We start from the raw sequence: 17620 nt of genomic DNA, 5'->3' as shown, positions 1-17620 counted from the left end.
AGGAAAGAGATGAATAAACCCCGAAAGGATAGCTGGGATCACGGGAGTACCACTACCAAAGAATAAGAAAGAGATCCGAAAATTCCTGGGATTGATAGGATACTGTCGACTGTGGATAGATGATTACTCCAGACAAGTAAAATTCCTATATGATAAATTGGGAGAAGAAAAAGACAAAGTTCAGTGGACCCCAGAACAGGAGTTGGAATTTGGGAAATTAAAGAACAGTTTGATTACTGCTCCCGTGTTGGCTCTGCCCTCAGTAGAACGACCTTTCCACCTATTTGTAAATTCAGACAAGGGGGTGGCATTAGGGGTACTCACCCAGGAAAGAGGGGGAAATCGACAGCCAGTGGCCTTCCTCTCGAAAATATTAGATCCAGTCTCCAGGGGATGGTAGGGATGTATACAAGCAGTAGCAGCTACCGCAATATTGGTGGAAGAGAGAATTAACCTTTGGAGGCACTCTGGTTGTTTCTACACCACACACAGTAAGAACCATACTCACTCAGAAATCCAACAGATGGTTAACAGACTTTTAAAAGTATGAGGCCATCCTGATGGAAAAAGACGATTTGATGATAATTACGGATAAGAACCTTAACCCATCCCAATTCCTGTATCCAGCGGAGAAACAGGGTGACAAGGAAGAGGGCCCAGTACACTGCTGTAGTGAAATAATAGATTTACAGACAAAAAGTAGAGAAGACTTAGAAGAGTAACCTCTGGCTGAGGGCAGCCGGTGGTTCATAGATGGATCCTCCAGGTGCATAGATGGAAAAAGACATAGTGGGTACGGTATAGTGAACGGGGAAACGATGGAGGAAATTGAAAGCGGCAGGCTGCCTGGTAGTTGGTCAGCTCAATCTTGTGAATTATATGCATTAATGAGAGCTTTAGAATTATTGGAGGGGAAGGAAGGAACAGTATATACCGATTCAAAATACGCTTTTGGAGTAGTACACACCTTTGGGAAGATCTGGGAGAGAGCGAGGAATGATAACAACTCGAGGTAAAGAATTAGCGCATGAGCAATTGGTAGGACAGACACTGGAAGCCTTGCAAAAACCAGAACGAATAGCCATAGCATATGTGGCAGGGCATCAGAAGGGTAACACCCTGGAGGCCAGAGGAAATAGGGCAGTGGATAGGGTTGCAAAAAGAGCAGCCACAGAACAGATGGTAGAAATGAAGTCACTAATACCTTTAAGGGAACCAGAGGAAAAGATACCTATCTTTAGTGAGAAAGAACAGGAAAACATGAAAGAAATGGGGGCTCAGCGTACTTCAAATGGGAAATGGTGGACACCAAATGGAAAGCAGCTATTGAACAAAGAAATAATGAGGGAGTTATTAGGGAGATTACATGGACAAAGCCATTGGGGAACACAAGCCCTCTGTGACACCCTCCTCAGAACCTACGCTTGCTGTGGGATATTTACCATGGCCAAACAAGTCATAAGGGGCTGTGTAAAATGTCAGCGAATTAATAAGAAAATCATGAGAGCAGTCCCAGGAGGAGGACAACCATTAGCAGTTAGGCCCTTCCAAAGAATACAGGTAGATTTTACCGAGCTGCCCCGGGTACGAACATGGAAGTACCTGTTAGTGGTAGTGGACCATTTCACCAGATGGGTAGAGGCATTCCCCACGGCAACTGCCACCTCACAGGCGGTAGCCAAGATATTATTAGAACAAATTATACCCAGATATGGGATTGTGGAAACAATAGACTCAGATAGAGGGACCCATTTTTCCTCCAAAACACATGAAATGATATGTGAAGCACTGGGAATAGAATGGAAATTGCATACACCATGGCATCCCCAGAGCTCAGGAAAGGTGGAAAGAATGAATGGCACCTTAAAGACCCAAATCACCAAGTCGATAGAGGAAACGGGACTCCCCTGGACTAAGTGCCTCCCGATAGCCCTGTTGAGAATCCGAACAGCACCTCGAAAAGACATAGGGATATCACCATATGAAATGTTATTCGGGCTCCCATACTTAGGGAAGATAGAAGGAGTCCCAACAATACAAGGGAACGATGTGTTCCTGAGGAACTATTTACTGGCAGTGTCCCAATCTCTTGCAGAACTAAAAATTAAAGGATTGCTGGCCCAGAGCCCACCACTGGACTTTCCGATTCACTCAGTCAAGGCTGGAGACTGGGTATTAATAAAAACGTGGAAAGAAGAAAAGCTGCAACCTAAGTGGACTGGACCCTACCTGGTGTTACTAATCACGGAGACAGCAGTACGAACAAAAGAGAAAGGGTGGACACACGCAAGTCGAGTTAAGGGTCCTGTGGAGGCCCCACCAGACGATATCAGCCCGTGGACTGTGCGCAAAGGAAAAGAACCATTGACTTTAATATTTACCAAGAACCCGCAGGAAAAATGAAGATTTCGTGTTGGTGGGTCGTGTGTTGGGTGGTTACCCAACTTGTAAGTAATGTAACATGCATAAAAATCACAATACCACAGAATAGAAGGTCCACCACCATCCCATTTAATGTATGTAAAGGAAAAATGGTGGTGCAGCTATAGAATGTATGTATGCACCCATCCCTGTAAAGATTGGCACGCGGTGTTTACTTCATCAAAATATGGGTGTCACCGGACCACCTATCAAACTGATAGGTGGAGAGTATATCAAAACCCGAACGAGAAATTGCCAGGACGCGTATATGTGAGCATACAGAGTGTCCAAATACAGGAAAGTGGTAGGTATTGGATATGTGCAGATAAAACAGGGAAAGACGCATGTCTGAAGTTTGAGATAGAAGTAAAGCAAGATGGGAAGTTGGTAATATACGAGGATAGGGGAGAGGTGTTCAAGATAGATGACAGTCAGAATAGGGATCCCGGGGCAACACCAGCACCACCAGTAGTCAGCAATGTCACCAGGGAAGATGAGTCTAAGGATCTGAAGATAATGATAGTAGCAGGAGAAACAGGATTAAGGCAGTTATATAAGAAAGGAATACCAACAGGGGGAAAAGGAGCCAACACCTGGCTTGCCTGGATGATGTACACAGCCAGAAGTATACAACGAACCAATTGTTACGCCTGCGCAGGAGCTAGGCCTCAGCTGGTCCTAGTACCATTTCCCCTGAATTGGGATAGAACACCTAGGGCTATGACATGTATACTACAGCTATTCACGAATCCCCTCTTACCGAAGACTGTGATATGCCAGAGTTATCATTACCTATTTCCAGCCAGCAACAACAATACAAAGGGCCGAAGGGAAGACCCTCGACCTCCTCCATTTACCATTCCTTTTGGGGAGGAGGGGTTTGAGTGCTATACAAGAAATAACCCAGAGGGACAGGACATGGGGGAGGTGCTCAACTGTAATAAGACGTATAATATAACGGCTGAGGAACAGGGGCCACTGTTCAATAGCTCCTGGCTGAACAAGCAGATAGTCAGTAGAGCCGATGTCTGGTGGTGGTGCGGGGAGAATACCCTGTGGCCCCGGTTACCAGGGTCATGGACGGGAACCTGTACCCTCATATAACTGATGATGCCCTTCACCATAGCAGTAGAACATGCTGTAGAACTCGATGAAGGAAGCCGACGACAAAAGAGAAAGGTGAGAGGATCATTCGACACACACATCTATATAGATGCGATAGGGGTGCCAAGAGGGGTACCCGATGAATTTAAAGCCAGAAATCTGATAGCTGCGGGCTTTGAGTCCATGCTCTTCTGGTGGTCCACAATTAATAAAAATGTGGACTGGATCAACTACTTATACTACAATCAACAACGCTTTATAAATTACACTCGAGAAGCAGTTGAAGGATTAGCGGAACAACTGACAGCTACCAGCCAAATGGCCTGGCAAAATCGCATGGCCTTGGACACGCTACTGGCTGAGAAGGGAGGGGTGTGTGTAATGTTTGGCGAACAATGTTGCACATACATCCCCAACAACACTGCTCCGGATGGGTCAGTGTCAAGAGCCCTAGTAGGTCTCACCTCTCTGTCTATCGAATTGGCTGAGAACTCTGGAGTAGGCACCTCCTGGACCGGGTTTCTAGACTCCTGGTTTGGGAAATGGAAGCACATCTTTACATCTGCCCTAACATCAGTAATAGTCATAGTAGGGTTATTGTGTTTGTTCGGATGTTGTATCATTCCCTGCGCACGGGGATTGGCTCAGCGATTGATAGAAACAGCCCTGACGAAGAACAGTGCTGCCACCATAATGGCCTTCAGAACACAGTATGAACAACGAGAGGAGGATAGGGAGGTGAAGAATCTTCTGCTAGCATTAGAAAAGGAGGAGATAGTGTAAATCAAGGGTGCGTAGCAAAAAGAAAGAGGATGGATTGTGAGAAAAGGGTTAACAGACATGGTTGATTTAGACTAGGGATAGAAATATAACTTAGAAAGAAATAAGGTGTCAGCAGAAACCAGACTGCTGGTAGAATAGAAAGTAACAATATAAAGAACAGAGAGAAATTCTAGATAATAGCAGCAAGTACAGATGGTGACATTTCAAGGATGAGAGTCAGAAGATAACCACAGTCACACAAGAACATAACGGGGACTGGGGGAAGGGGCATGAGCTGCTCTGTACTGCGCTTACTTGATGAGATGCCATGAAAATGTACTCACACCCACTATGACAAGATGCCTAATTTAAATGCACATGCGATGCATGATAGGGGAGGTGCCTTTGACGTTGGGTGGGCGTTCCACGACGTTCTCGTGGGAATCTGGGCTTTATGTTATGATTGGAAGAAGCTCAATGGGGAGAGATGAGAATGTGATAATAATGAAAAGACATGTATAAAGATAAAAGACATCCCGATCCTCGGTGCCTCTAGGGGACATCGGGGGAGAGGCACCTATTCTGCAGAATATGATATTAATAAAAACACTTCTTTGTCTGAATTTGTCTCAAGAGCATTTGTGATTTTTGAATCTCACATATATCAAATACTTTTCCCATGTACCCTTCGTAATTTTTATCATTAGTTCCCCTTCCCACTCTTCTCTAAGTACCTCTGTCGATGGTAGGTCTATATTTAAAATACTATTATATAAATATGATATTAATTTTTGTGAGTCAGCTTTAATATTCATTGCTTCTTCCAATAATTCAGGAGTTATTTTTTGATATTCTTGTGTGTATTTTTTCATGAAATCGCAAATCTGAAGATATTCATAATATTGGTTGTTTTTCAACCAATATTTTCAACCAATTTTCAACCGCTGTACTCCTCCACCCCCCCACCCCCAACAGGCAGGCCTTAATGTCATGCGTTTCTTCCTCGACCGCAGAACCAACGAATTTCTCTTTACGAACACTCTCTCCGCCTAGCGAAGCTGGTCCTCACACTAAAAAAAAATCACCTTTGACCCTCCCCACTTCCTCCAAGTCCAAGGCTGCATGTCCTGCGGCAAGTGATAGATATGAATCTAGCAGATTAAGGCACTGGGGAGCTGGTTAATGTACGAATGGTTTATTTCATTGGGCGAGGAAGTGTAATAGGTGGCGCTAGGTTTCACTTGCGGGCATTTGTTCAGACCGCTGTATTTCTAGCGGCAAGTGATGGATTGTAATCTGGCAGATGACAACGGGCAATTGATTGAGTCACTGAAGGTCCATCTTTCTACGTCACACATTGTGGATTATTCATCAATGAGCGCCTTGGAACCTTAGGTGTTTGTTTCCTGTGGCAACCAAGGCCATTGTTCTCACTGACCAGTCAACGCTCGTTTGGCCAGCGCTAACGTTCTATCCCCGGGGGCCGTATAAATACCGGAGCGGCGCAGTATTGCGTCACTGTCTCTGGCAACACGCGAGCGGAGCAACATGGTGAGCGCGCGGGAGAATGCCCGTGAGACGCGCGTGTTGCACCCGGGCGAGGGTTCCACGGGGAGGGGGGGGGGGGAGGCGATTCGTGGACTGGTGTTCGAGACTGAACACGGGCAGGGGAGAGCGCACCCGGGGAATTGTGATCGTAGTGGCTGAATGGATACGCTGAGCGGGAATGAGGCGACGGTGGGAGGGAAGGGCGCAGGGTACTCGCGGGGCGGGAATTTGCCAGGGATTCGAGGGTTGAAAAAGGCGAATGCAGCGTGGTGTGTGCGCGAATTGTAGAGGTGGGTAGAATTGAGACGGTGTTCGCATAGGGCGTGGGTCTGTTCGCGATCAATGCGCTTTGAGCCAGTCTAAGTGGAGTCCATCTCACCGCCTGTTTCCCCTCGCCAACAGCGCGAGTGTATTTCAATCCACATCGGCCAGGCTGGCGTCCAGATTGGCAACGCTTGCTGGTAGTTGTATTGCCTGGAGCACGGGATCCAGCCGGATGGACAGATGCCCACCGACTCGACCACCATCGGCGGCGGCGACGATTCGTTCAACACTTTCTTCAGCGAGACGGGGGCGGGCAAGCACGTACCAAGGGCCGTGTTCATCGACCTGGAGCCCACGGGTTGATCGGTATGGTGGGGGTGGGGGGGGGGGGGGGGGGGGGTGGGAGGGGAGGGGGGGTGTCCGGTGGATGTAGGGCGTTGTCTTAAACCTCTCCCGTGCGGGGATGGAGGAGTGTGTGCCGATGGTGAATTCACGCTTCTGTGCTCCCCTCCCCCTGCAGACCAGGTGCGGACCGGCACCTACCGCCAGCTCTTCCACCCCGAGCAGCTCATCACCGGCAAGGAGGACGCGGCCAATAACTACGCCCGGGGCCACTGCTCAATCGGCAAGGAGATCGTGGACCTGGTCCTGGATCGCATCCGGAAGCTGGTAGGTTGCTCAGCGAATGCAAATTCTTGTACAACGCTCCGCGTGCTTGCAGCGACAATGTATCCGGTTAAACCGGTTCTTTCCAGAGTACTGCGGCCAAGATGCAACCGGATTCCCATTGCTACCTCTCCCTTCATCACTGAGATACCCACCGCACTATCTTTCTCTGCGCCGGCTATAGAGACCAACGTGACCCTATCGCGTCGCCCCTTCTCTATCAACAATTGATGCTTTGCCCCTTCTCCGCCCTCAGGCCGATCTCTGCACCGGACTCCAGGGGTTCCTCATCTTTCATAGTTTCGGCGGCGGCACCGCTTCGGACTTCACCTCCCTCCTCATGGAGAGACTCTCCGTCGACTACGGCAAGAAATCCAAGCTGGAGGTTTCCGTCTACCCGGCGCCGCAGATCTGTACCGCCGTGGTCGAGCCCTACAACGCGGTGCTGGTCACCCACTGCACCCTGGAGCACTCCGACTGCGCCTTCATGGTGCACAACGAGGCCATTTACGACTTGTGCCGGCGGAACCTGGACATCGAGCGCCCCACGTACACCAACCTCAACCGCCTGTTGGCGCAGATCGTGTCGTCCATCACCGCCTCGCTGCGCTTCGACGGGGCCCTCAACGTGGACATGACTGAGTTCCAGACCAACCTGGTCCCCTACCCGCGCATCCACTTCCCACTCGTAACCTACGCTCCCATTATTTCGGCCGAGAAGGCTTACCACGAGGAACTGTCCGTTCCACAACTGACCAACGCATGCTTCGAGCCGGCCAACCAGTTGGTGAAGTGTGATCCTCGCCAGGGCAAGTACATGTCGTGCTGCATGTTGTACCGCGGGGACGTGGTGCCCAAGGACGTCAACGCCTCCATCGCCACCATCAAGACCAAGCGCTCCATCCAGTTCGTGGACTGGTGCCCGTCCGGGTTCAAGGTGAGTGTGACCAATTCGCGTGTTTCATAGATACATCGAAACATAGAAAATAGGTGCAGGAGGATGCCATCGTGACCATGGCTAATCGTCCCCTATCAATAACCCGTGCCTGCCTTCTCCCCATATCCCTTGACTCCACTAGCCCCTAGAGCTCTATCAAACTCTCTCTTAAATCCATCCAGTGACTTGGCCTGCACTGCCCTCTGTGGCAGGGAATTCCATAAATTCACAACTATCTGGGTGAAAAAAGATTTTTCTCACCTCAGTCTTAAATGACCTCCCCTTTATTCTAAGTCTGTGTGGCCCCTGGTTCTGGACTCGCCCAACATTGCGAAAAAAAATCCTGCATCTAGCTTGACCAGTCCTTTTATAATTTTATAAGTTTCCATAAGATCTCCCCTCATCCTTCTAAACTCCAGTGAATACAAGCCTAGTATTTTCAATCTTTCCTCATATGACAGTCCCGCCAAACCAGGGATCAATCTCATGAACCTACGCTGCACTGCCTCAATCACAAGGATGTCCTTCCTCAAATTAGGAGACCAAAACTGTACACAATTCTCCAGATGTAGGCTCACCAGAGCCCTATATAACAGCAGAAGAACCTCTTTACCCCTGTACTGAAATCCTCTTGTTTTGAAGGCCAACAATCCATTAGCTTCCTTCACTGCATCTGAATGCATTCTGGAAGTTAGGTACATATAGGAAATTCCAAAACATATGGATTTGATAGGTTTTGGAGATTAAGGCCAGCCGCAGGCAAATGAGACGAGCCCAACATGTCAACTCTTGGGGCATTGACAAGGTGGTTCGAAGGGCATGTTTCCCAGCTGCACAGCTCCATACATTCATGGCTCTAACACGCATATCGGAACTTGCGGCGTTGATGGCTATCCAGAGAATACTTACAGCCGGAGATTTATTTTAGGGAATCGCAAGGTTCTACTAAACGATGTTTGGTTAATTTTTGGGCGCATATTAAAGTGATAATGGAACATGGTTTTTTTTTGGCAAGTAGATTTGATTATAATATATTTTTCTTCCGGCCATAGGTGGGCATCAACTACCAGCCCCCGACGGTGGTGCCGGGGGGTGACCTGGCCAAGGTGCAACGCGCCCTCTGCATGCGGAGCAACACCACCGCCTCTCCATGGCCTGGATCCGCCTCAACCTCAAGTTTGACAAGATGTACGCCAAGCGGGCCTTTGTCCACTGATACGTGGGAGAGGGGCTGGAGGAAGGGGAGTTCCAGGACGCGCGGGAGGACATGGCGTCGCTGGAGAAGGACTACCAGGAGGTGGCCGTGGATTCCGCCGACCTGGAGAAACGGGGCGAAGAGGAAGAATAAGATGAATTAATGAGGAAGTTAAAAGTTTAAGATTTATTTAATAGACTATATTGGAAGATATAACACTGATAATAATAAATTATTTCACGAACAATTGTTTTGTCGATATATTGCTGAAGTCGGGTGAATGGAAGGAGATCTAAAGTGTTTAGCAACCGGGAGACAAGGTAGGTTCACATGGACTGAGTGAATGTATTCAGTGAAACGTTCGCCCAGTCTCCGTTTGGTCTCGCCGATATATTAGAGTCTACATCTTGAACAACGAATATGGTAGATGAGCTTGAAGTAGGGCCAAATAAATATCTACCAAACCAGAAGGGACTGTCGAGGTCCCTGGACCGAGTCGAGGGAAATAGAAAAATAGAAATATAGAAAATAGGTGCAGGAGGAGGCCATTCGGCCCTTATAGCCCGCACCGCCATTCACTATGATCATGGCTGATCATCCAACTCTGTATCCTGTACCTGCCTTCTCCCCATACCCCTTGATCCCTTTAGCCACAAAGGCCACATCTAACTCCCTCTTAAATATAGCCATAAACTGGCCTCAACTGCCTTCTGTGGCAGATAATTCCACAGATTCACCACTCTCTGTGTGAAAAATGTTTTTCTCATCTCGGTCCTAAAAGATTTTCCCTTTATCCTTAAACTTAGATCCCATGTTCTGGACTTCCCCAACATCGGGAACAATCTTCCTGCATCTAACCTGTCCAACCCCTTAAGAATTTCGTAAGTTTCTATAAGATCCCCCCTCAATCTTCTAAATTCTAGCGAGTACAAGCCGAGTCTATCCAGTTTCTCTTCATATGAAAGTCCTGACATCCCAGGAATCAGTCTGGTGAACCTTCTCTGTACTCCCTCTATGGCAAGTATGTATTTCCTCAGATTAGGAGACCAAAACTGTACATAATACTCCAGATGTGGTCTCACCAAGACCCTGTACAACTGCAGTTGAAACTCCCTGCTCCTATACTCAAATCCTTTTGCTATGAATGCTAACATACCATTCGGTTTCTTCACTGCCTGCTGCACCTGCAATCGTTCTTTCAATGACTGGTGTACCATGACACCCAGGACTCGTTGCATCTCCCCTTTTCCTAATCGGGACAGGTGTAGTATCTCATGCGGATGTTGGGGAAGAACCAGAGGAGGCGATGAGTTAGGTCGGAAGGGATGGTTTAACCAGGGAGTTGCGGTCTCTGCGGAAAGTGGAAAAGGGTGCAGATGGGAAGATGTGACTAGTGTTGGGTTGGCTAAAATGTCGGAGGATAACGTGTTATATGTGACGGCTGGTGGGGTGAAAGGTAAGAACTAGGGACAGTCTGCGCTCTGTTGCGACTAGGGGGAGGGGAAGCAAGAGTGGATCTGCGGGGGAACGAGGAGAAACGAGTGGGGGCCACATATATGATGGGAGAGGGGCACCCCGGTTCCCTAAAGAATGATCGCATCTCGATTGTCCTGCTATGGAACACTTTAGCGTGGGGCGCAGATGCGACGGAGACGGAGGAAATTGGATTATTTGGAGAGGTTGGAGTATTTGCAGCAAGCAGTGTGGGAAAAGATGTAGTGGAGATAGTTGTGGGAGTCGGTGCGTTGATAACAAACTGTGCGGGAGTAATTTGGAAGCAGCTGTTCTTGAATAGGTCCCCATCATAACTGTGGTAGTCGTTTACAGACCAGCTGATGGGAACTCATACCGGCGTTAAGAATGCAGACAATTGGCCTCCACTGCCTTCTGGGGCAGAGAATTCCACAAATTCACGACCCTCTGTGTGAAAAAGTTTTTCCTCATCTCCGTTCTAAATGGCTTACCCCTTATTCTTAAACTGTGGACTCTGGTTCTGGACTCCCCCAACATCGGGAACACGTTTCCTGCGTCTAATCTTATATATTTCAATAAGACCCCCACTCGTCCTAAATCCCAGAGTACACAAGCTCAGCCGCTGCATTCGATCAACATATGACAGTCCCGCCACCGATAGCGGTTCAGGAGGTTAATACCAGGTTAATACCAATTATTGCTGCGCTCCCTCAATAGCAAGAATTTCCGTCCTCAAATTTGGAGAACAAAACTGCACACACTACGCCAGATGTGGTCTCACTAGGGCCCTGCACAACAGCAGAAGGACCTGTTTGTTCCTCTACTCAGCTCCTCTTGTTATGAAGGCCAACATGCCATTCGCTTTCTTCACTGCCTGCCCATGTAAGACTTCCCAAAACGTAAAACCTTATATTTTTTTCTGCATTACATTCCATCAAACATTCCTCAGTCCACTTGACAAATTGATCAGGAACCTGCTGCAATTTTTCACAACCATCTTCACAGCCTGCCTAACCACCCATCTTTGTATCATCTGCAAACTTGCTAATCTTGCCGTGTTTCTTCTCATCCAAATTGTGGGTGTAGATGACAAACAGTAACAGGCCCAGCACCGAACCATGAGGCACACCATTAGTCATAGTCCTCCAGTTCGAGAAGCAACCTTCCAGCATCACCATCTGCTTCTTTCCAATAACGTGATTTTCTTTCCATTCAGTTATCTCCCCTTGGATCCCATGCGATCTGACGTTCCCGAGCAACTTACCATGATGAATCTTGTCGAATGCTTTACTGAAGTCCACATATACAACATCTACTGCACTGCCCTCGTCGACTTTATTGGTCACTTCCTCAAAAAAAACAGATTTGTGAGACACGACCTGCCACCAATAAAACCATGCCGACTATCTCTAATCATCCCTTGTCCGTGTAAAACTGCAGTTGTACAGGGTGTTGGTGTGCCCACACCTGGAGTATTGTGTACAGTTTGGTCTCCTAATCTGAGAAAATACATTCTTGCCATAGAGGGAGTACACAGAATGTTCACCAGACTGTTTCCTGGGATGTCAGGACTTTCATATGAAGAAACATTGGATAGACTCGGCTTGTACTCGCTAGAATTTAGAAGATTGAGGGAGGGATCTTAGTGAAACTTACAACATTCTGAAGGGGTTGGACAGGCTAGATGCAGGAAGATTGTTCCCGATGTTGGGGAAGTCCAGAACAAGAGGTCACATTTTAAGAATAAGGGGGAAACCTTTTTTCTTTAAAAAAAATATATTTTTTTCTTCATTAAAAGTACAGTAAAGTACAGTAGTACAAGCCAGATATCTTATTACATTTATTGTACCCCTTCATTTTTTAAGCTTTAAGGAAAGATATAAATAAAGAAAGTAGAGAAAGTGACCAACAGGGGGCGCTGACCTGTGCGCGGCTGCCCAGCCAGCAGCTGTCTGTCTTTTCATCTTTTTTTTATTTTTAGTTAGTTAAAGTGTTTTTGTTTCTGGAGTTCTAGACTTTTTTTATGTGGGGGGTGGGGGGGGGGGGGGGGGGGGGGGAGGGGGAAACTACCTTTCAGGGTCCCTACCTGGTCGGAGAGGCAGCTTTTCTCCGGGCTGCAGCTTCGACCCGTCCTCGCGGCCTACCAGCGGGCCTGGAGCGGCGTTTCCTGTCGGGCACTGCCCAGAACCACGGCTTCGGCAGCGGCACAGCGTTGGAGCGCTATCGTGGAGCGGGCGATGCCTTGCCTGGGTCGCCGCGCTGGAGCTCCGGTGAGCTGAAGACCGCCGAGTAAAACATCGCGGAGCTGCGGGTTTGGGGAGCGGCCAGCTGCGGGCGGCGGCGCCTCAACGGGCCCGACTATGGGTGAACTGGGGTTGGGGACTGGACTTTGTGCCTTCCCTCATGGTGGGAGCCATTGTGGGGGGATGTTCTTTATGTTTAAAACTCTTACTAATGTTATGTCTGTATTCCTTCTTCATGTGCTGCATTGGCAAGAACAAAAATTACAATACAATTCAATTTATTGTCATTTGGACCCCTTGAGGTCCAAACGAAATGCCGTTTCTGCAGCCATACATTACAAACAAATAGACCCAAGACACAACATAATTTACATAAACATCCATCACATCGCTGTGATGGAAGGCCAAAAAACTTATCTCTCCACTGCACTCTCCCCCCCGATGTCAGAGTCAAAGTCAAAACCCCCGGCGGGCGATGGCGAATTGTCCCGTGGCCATTAAAGCCACGCCGGGTGATGCAAGGTCGCACACCGGGTCTTGGTGTTAGAGCCCCCGGCGTGCGCTCGCAACCTCCCGCGGCCATTCCAAGCCGCGCGGGGCGGTGATGTAGGCCCCGCTCCAGGAGCTCTTCAACCCCGCAACTCGGGCCGGAGAAGTCGCCGTTGCGGGAGCCCTGAAAAGCGGACTCCCTCCAGGGACCCGCGGGCTCCCGGTGTCGCCGTCCGCCAAACCCGCAGTTGCAGCCACCGAACCTCCAGAGGTCGGGCCGCAGCAGCGTCCACCACAGCTCCACCCGCTGGACTCGGCCAGCTCCGCGACGGTGAGGTGAGTAGTCGGCACCAGAGCTCCCGGTCTTCCTGTTGGAGGCCGCTCCTCGTTGCAGCCCCAACGACAACGGAGACCCGACAAAGAAAAGGTCGGGTCTCCCGTGCAGGGAGAGATTTAAAAGTTCACCCCACCCCCCCCCACCCCCCCCACCCCCCCACACACATACCCCAACAAAAATAACAAAAACTACATAAAAACATAGACATAAAATAATAAAAAACGCAGACGGACTGCAGAGGCCGCTGCTGACGAGAGTCGCGAAGAAGCATTTCACTACACCTAGGTGTATGTGACTAATAAATAATCTTTGAACTTTGAACTTTGAGAGAAAGAAAGTTGTGTTCGTGTAAAAGAGTGACCAATGAGAAAAAAAGGACCATTAGTTGGAGAAAATAATTAAGAAATAGACCCTAGAAAAGAAAGAAGGAAAAAGGAAAAAAAAAGCTCTGTTATAAAAACCGCGAAAAGGGATATACCTACTTCATATTTTTCCTCCCCCCTTTCCAGATCCTGACACCGTTTCTTTTTTGAAGTACAGATGCACCTTATTCTTGTAGTAAGTCGATAAATGCAGACCACGTCTTTTGCAAGTGATCTGATTTGCCTGCAAGGAGGAGCCTCATATCTTCCAGGTGTAATGTTTCAAACATATTTGAAAAATCCACATATTTTTTGTTGATATAGGAGCGTTCTTCCAGAATTTAAGTATAAGCTTTCCCCACCATTATTAGCCCATAATTAAATAGATTATTTTGAAACACATTTAATTCAGGGCTACCTTCCATTGTTCCAAAGATAATCCATTGAGGTTTTGGTATCAGATTTATTTTGAATACTTTTGTGAAGATTTCAAAAATTGCAGTCCAAAATTTTTGAATTTTTATGCAACAAACAATGAGTGCGCCATAGTCGCTCCTTGAGAACGGCATTTATCACAAATAGGTGAGACATTAGGAAAAAGTTTACTTATTTTAGTTTTTGAATAGTATAATATGTGTAAGATTTTGAATTGAATTAGAGTGTGTCTAACATTAATCGAACATTTATGCACATATTGTAAATGTTTATCCCACCTCTCTTTTGAAATTTTTATAGCTAGTTCTTGTTCCCAGTCTCTTCTAATACCGTCGGTTGATGGTATTTCTATATTTAAAATAATGTTATACAAGTATGATATTAAGTTTACTGATTCGGCCTTTGTCTTCATTGATTCGTCCAGTAAACATGGTGGCATATTATAATAATATTGTATATATTTGTTCAGGTAGTCAGGTATTTGAAGATATTTAAAGTAATGGTTATTTCTCAAATTATATTTTATTTGTAATTGTTGGAATGATAAAAAAAATCAATTTTCGTACGAGTCTCCGAGCGTTTTAATTCCTATCCTGTCCCATTGTGTAAATTATTGATCTATAATAGAGGGTTTAAACGACGGGTTATTAGCTATTGGAGATAACAGAGATAGATTTCTTAATTTTAGGTTATGTTTTATTTGTTTCCAGGTTCTAATTGTACTGTGTATAATTGGACTTTTAATATAATCTGTGTTATTCAAGTTCATTGGTGAGAGGAGGATCGCTCCAATATTACAAGGGGAGCAGTCCTCGCTCTCCATTATAATCCAATTCACCTGCTGGGCAGAATTGTCCAGCAGTTGAATCATATTTTTGATATTTACTGCCCAATAATAGTACATAAAGTTAGGAAGAGCTAAACCATCCAATTCTTTAGATTTGCTCAAGTGAGTTCTTTGTATTCTGTGGGAGTTATAGTCCCATATAAAATTTGTAATGTCTGAATCCAGTTTTTTAAAAAACATTTTTGGTAGAAATATAGCGATTGATTGAAATAGCTATAGCATTTGTAGTAGAAAGATCATTTTATAGCATTGATTCGGCCTATTAAAGACATCGGAAGCGTTTTCCAGAATTTAAATAAAGTATTTAATTTCTTATGTAGGGGACTATAATTAGCGTTATGCATATCTTGATATTTTGTGATTTCGATTCCCAAATATTTAAATTTGTCTGTGGCTATTTTAAAAGGGAATTTTAAGAGATGTGTTGAGTCTTTCGGTTTTATCGACATAATTTCGCTTTTATTCCAATTTATTCTGTATCTTGAGAAAGATCCAAACTCCTCGATTAGGTTTAATATGTTTGATATACTACTTTGGGGTTTTGTGATGTACAGTAATACATCGTCTGCGTGTAAGGATATTTTATTATTTGAATATATTGTATTTTAACCGTGGATAATCGGATGTGTTCTAATTCCTTCGGCTAAAGGTTCAATTACCAGAGCAAATAACAGCGGTGATAATGCGCATCTTTGCCTGTTGCCCCTTGAGAATTGGAATTTGGTAGATAATATGTTATTAATTAATATTGTAGCCGTATGCTTATTATATAATAATTTTATCCATGAAATTGAGTTCTCTCCCATTTGAAAATTTTGCAGTACTTTAACCATGTAGTCCCATTCCACTTGATCGAATGCATTTTCTGCATCTGATGAGATAATTGATAACTCTTGTTCTTCAATTTTATGTGAATGCATTATATCACACAGACGTCTCAAATTATTAGATGATTGTCTCTTTGGTATAAACCCTGTTTGATCCGCATTTATTAATTTACTAATATACTTACTTAGCCTTCTAGCTAGTGTTTTCGCTAATCTTTTTTGATCTGTATTTAACAATGCAATAGTTCTGTACGGGTTCTTCTGTGTCTTTATCTTTTTTAAGTATTAATGTAATCGTTGATTCTGCCAATGTTTCAGGTAAGGTTTGTTCTTTAAAAGCATAAGTATACATCTTCTGTAAACGTGGTGTGATTATGTCGTAAAAACGTTTGTTTGGTGTTTATCCATTCTTTATTTAATTTATTGTGTCTTAATTGTTACCTTAATTGAAATTTGTGCTCCCAATTCGTCTTGTTCCTTCAACTAGTTGTGGATGATTACAATGGTCCAAGAATTCTGTGACTTTGTTATTGTCTGTTAACGTTTTGGATGTGTACAAATTCTGATAAAATTAAGCAAATCTTTTGTTGATATCATTAGGTAATGTTAATGATTCCCCTCTATCTGATTTAACCTTTAAGATATTGTGTTCCTTCTCCCGTTTTTTCAGTTGGCGGGCCAAAGGTTTGTGGGGTTTAGCCCCGAATTCAAAATGTACCTGTTTTGTAATTTGGAATAGTCACTGGACCCGAAGTGCTCCCCAACGCATACCTCCGCCACCTGACCTGTCTCATTTCCTAACAGGGGGTCCAGCATTGACCCTTCTCTGGTAGGTACCTCTATGTATTGATGCAAAAACCTATCCTGTACACATTTTACAAACTCCAAACCATCCAGCCAATTTACAGAATGTGTTTCCCAGTCTATGTGTGGAAAATTGAAATCTCCCACATTCACTACCTTGTGCTTACTACTAATATCTGCTATCTCATTACACATTTTCTCTTCCAATTCTCGCTCCCCATTTGGCGGTCTATTATACAACACTATAAGTGTTGCTACCCCTTTCCCATTTCTCAGTTCCACCCACATAGCCTCCCTAGACGAGCCCTCTAATCTATCCTGCCAATAATAAAACATATAATCAGAATAAAATAAATAATAAAGACATCACAGAAACACAAATTAAAAACAGAATTCAGTCCAAAAACAAAAAATCAAAAACACAATGTGAAGAGAGAGCAGAGGCCGCTAAAGCGCGCCAGCGTCCACTCTCCCTTCCGACAGCCATCTTGGACAAAGACTAACAGGATTACTTACAGACCAAAAAAATCATCCCCCCACAATGGATACCACTGTGGGGGAAGGCACAAAGTCCAGTCCCCATCCCCAAGTTCACCCAAAGTCAGGCCTATTGAGGCCGCCGCAATTGCCTCTACGGAGGCCCGATGTTCCTGGCCGTTCTCACCGGGTGGTCTTGCCCCGGCGTCGGAAGAGTCCTCTCAGCGGCTGGGCCACCTGGAACGGCCGCTTCCTAGCTGGAGACCGCGGCTTCCGAAGCCGACAAGGCCGCGCCGGTTTGGAGCTCCCAGGCTCCCGATGTTGAAGTCGGCGCCGCCCGCTCCGCTCCGCAGACCCGCAGTCCGGAGGTGTTGATCTCAACGGTCACAGCTCACCGGAGCTCCAGCACGTCGATCCAGCGCGGCGACC

General features: G+C 46.0%; 1 protein-coding gene across 1 annotated transcript; it reads left to right on the top strand.

Moving 5' to 3' along the window:
- The first annotated feature begins 6339 nt into the window (after window positions 1-6339).
- LOC116969786 (tubulin alpha chain-like) lies at window positions 6340-9050 on the top strand. Its single transcript, XM_033016570.1, has 5 exons — window positions 6340-6457; window positions 6620-6768; window positions 7022-7702; window positions 8755-8878; window positions 8929-9050. The coding sequence occupies exons 1-5, from the start codon at window positions 6340-6342 to the stop codon at window positions 9048-9050; spliced, it is 1194 nt and encodes a 397-aa protein (XP_032872461.1).
- The last annotated feature ends 8570 nt before the right edge of the window (window positions 9051-17620 follow it).

This window comes from Amblyraja radiata, unplaced genomic scaffold, assembly GCF_010909765.2.
Source record: "Amblyraja radiata isolate CabotCenter1 unplaced genomic scaffold, sAmbRad1.1.pri scaffold_1188_ctg1, whole genome shotgun sequence".
Lineage (NCBI taxonomy): Eukaryota > Metazoa > Chordata > Chondrichthyes > Rajiformes > Rajidae > Amblyraja > Amblyraja radiata.
This window is presented reverse-complemented; position numbering and strand designations above follow the sequence as displayed.

Coding starts and splice junctions, on each gene's coding strand:
- LOC116969786 (XM_033016570.1), top strand. CDS start 6,340: ATGCCCACCGACTCGACCACCATCGGCGGCGGCGACGATTCGTTCAAC. Junction 6,769..7,021: donor TGGATCGCATCCGGAAGCTG/GTAGGTTGCTCA, acceptor CTCCGCCCTCAG/GCCGATCTCTGCACCGGACT. Junction 8,879..8,928: donor TGGATCCGCCTCAACCTCAA/GTTTGACAAGAT, acceptor GATACGTGGGAG/AGGGGCTGGAGGAAGGGGAG.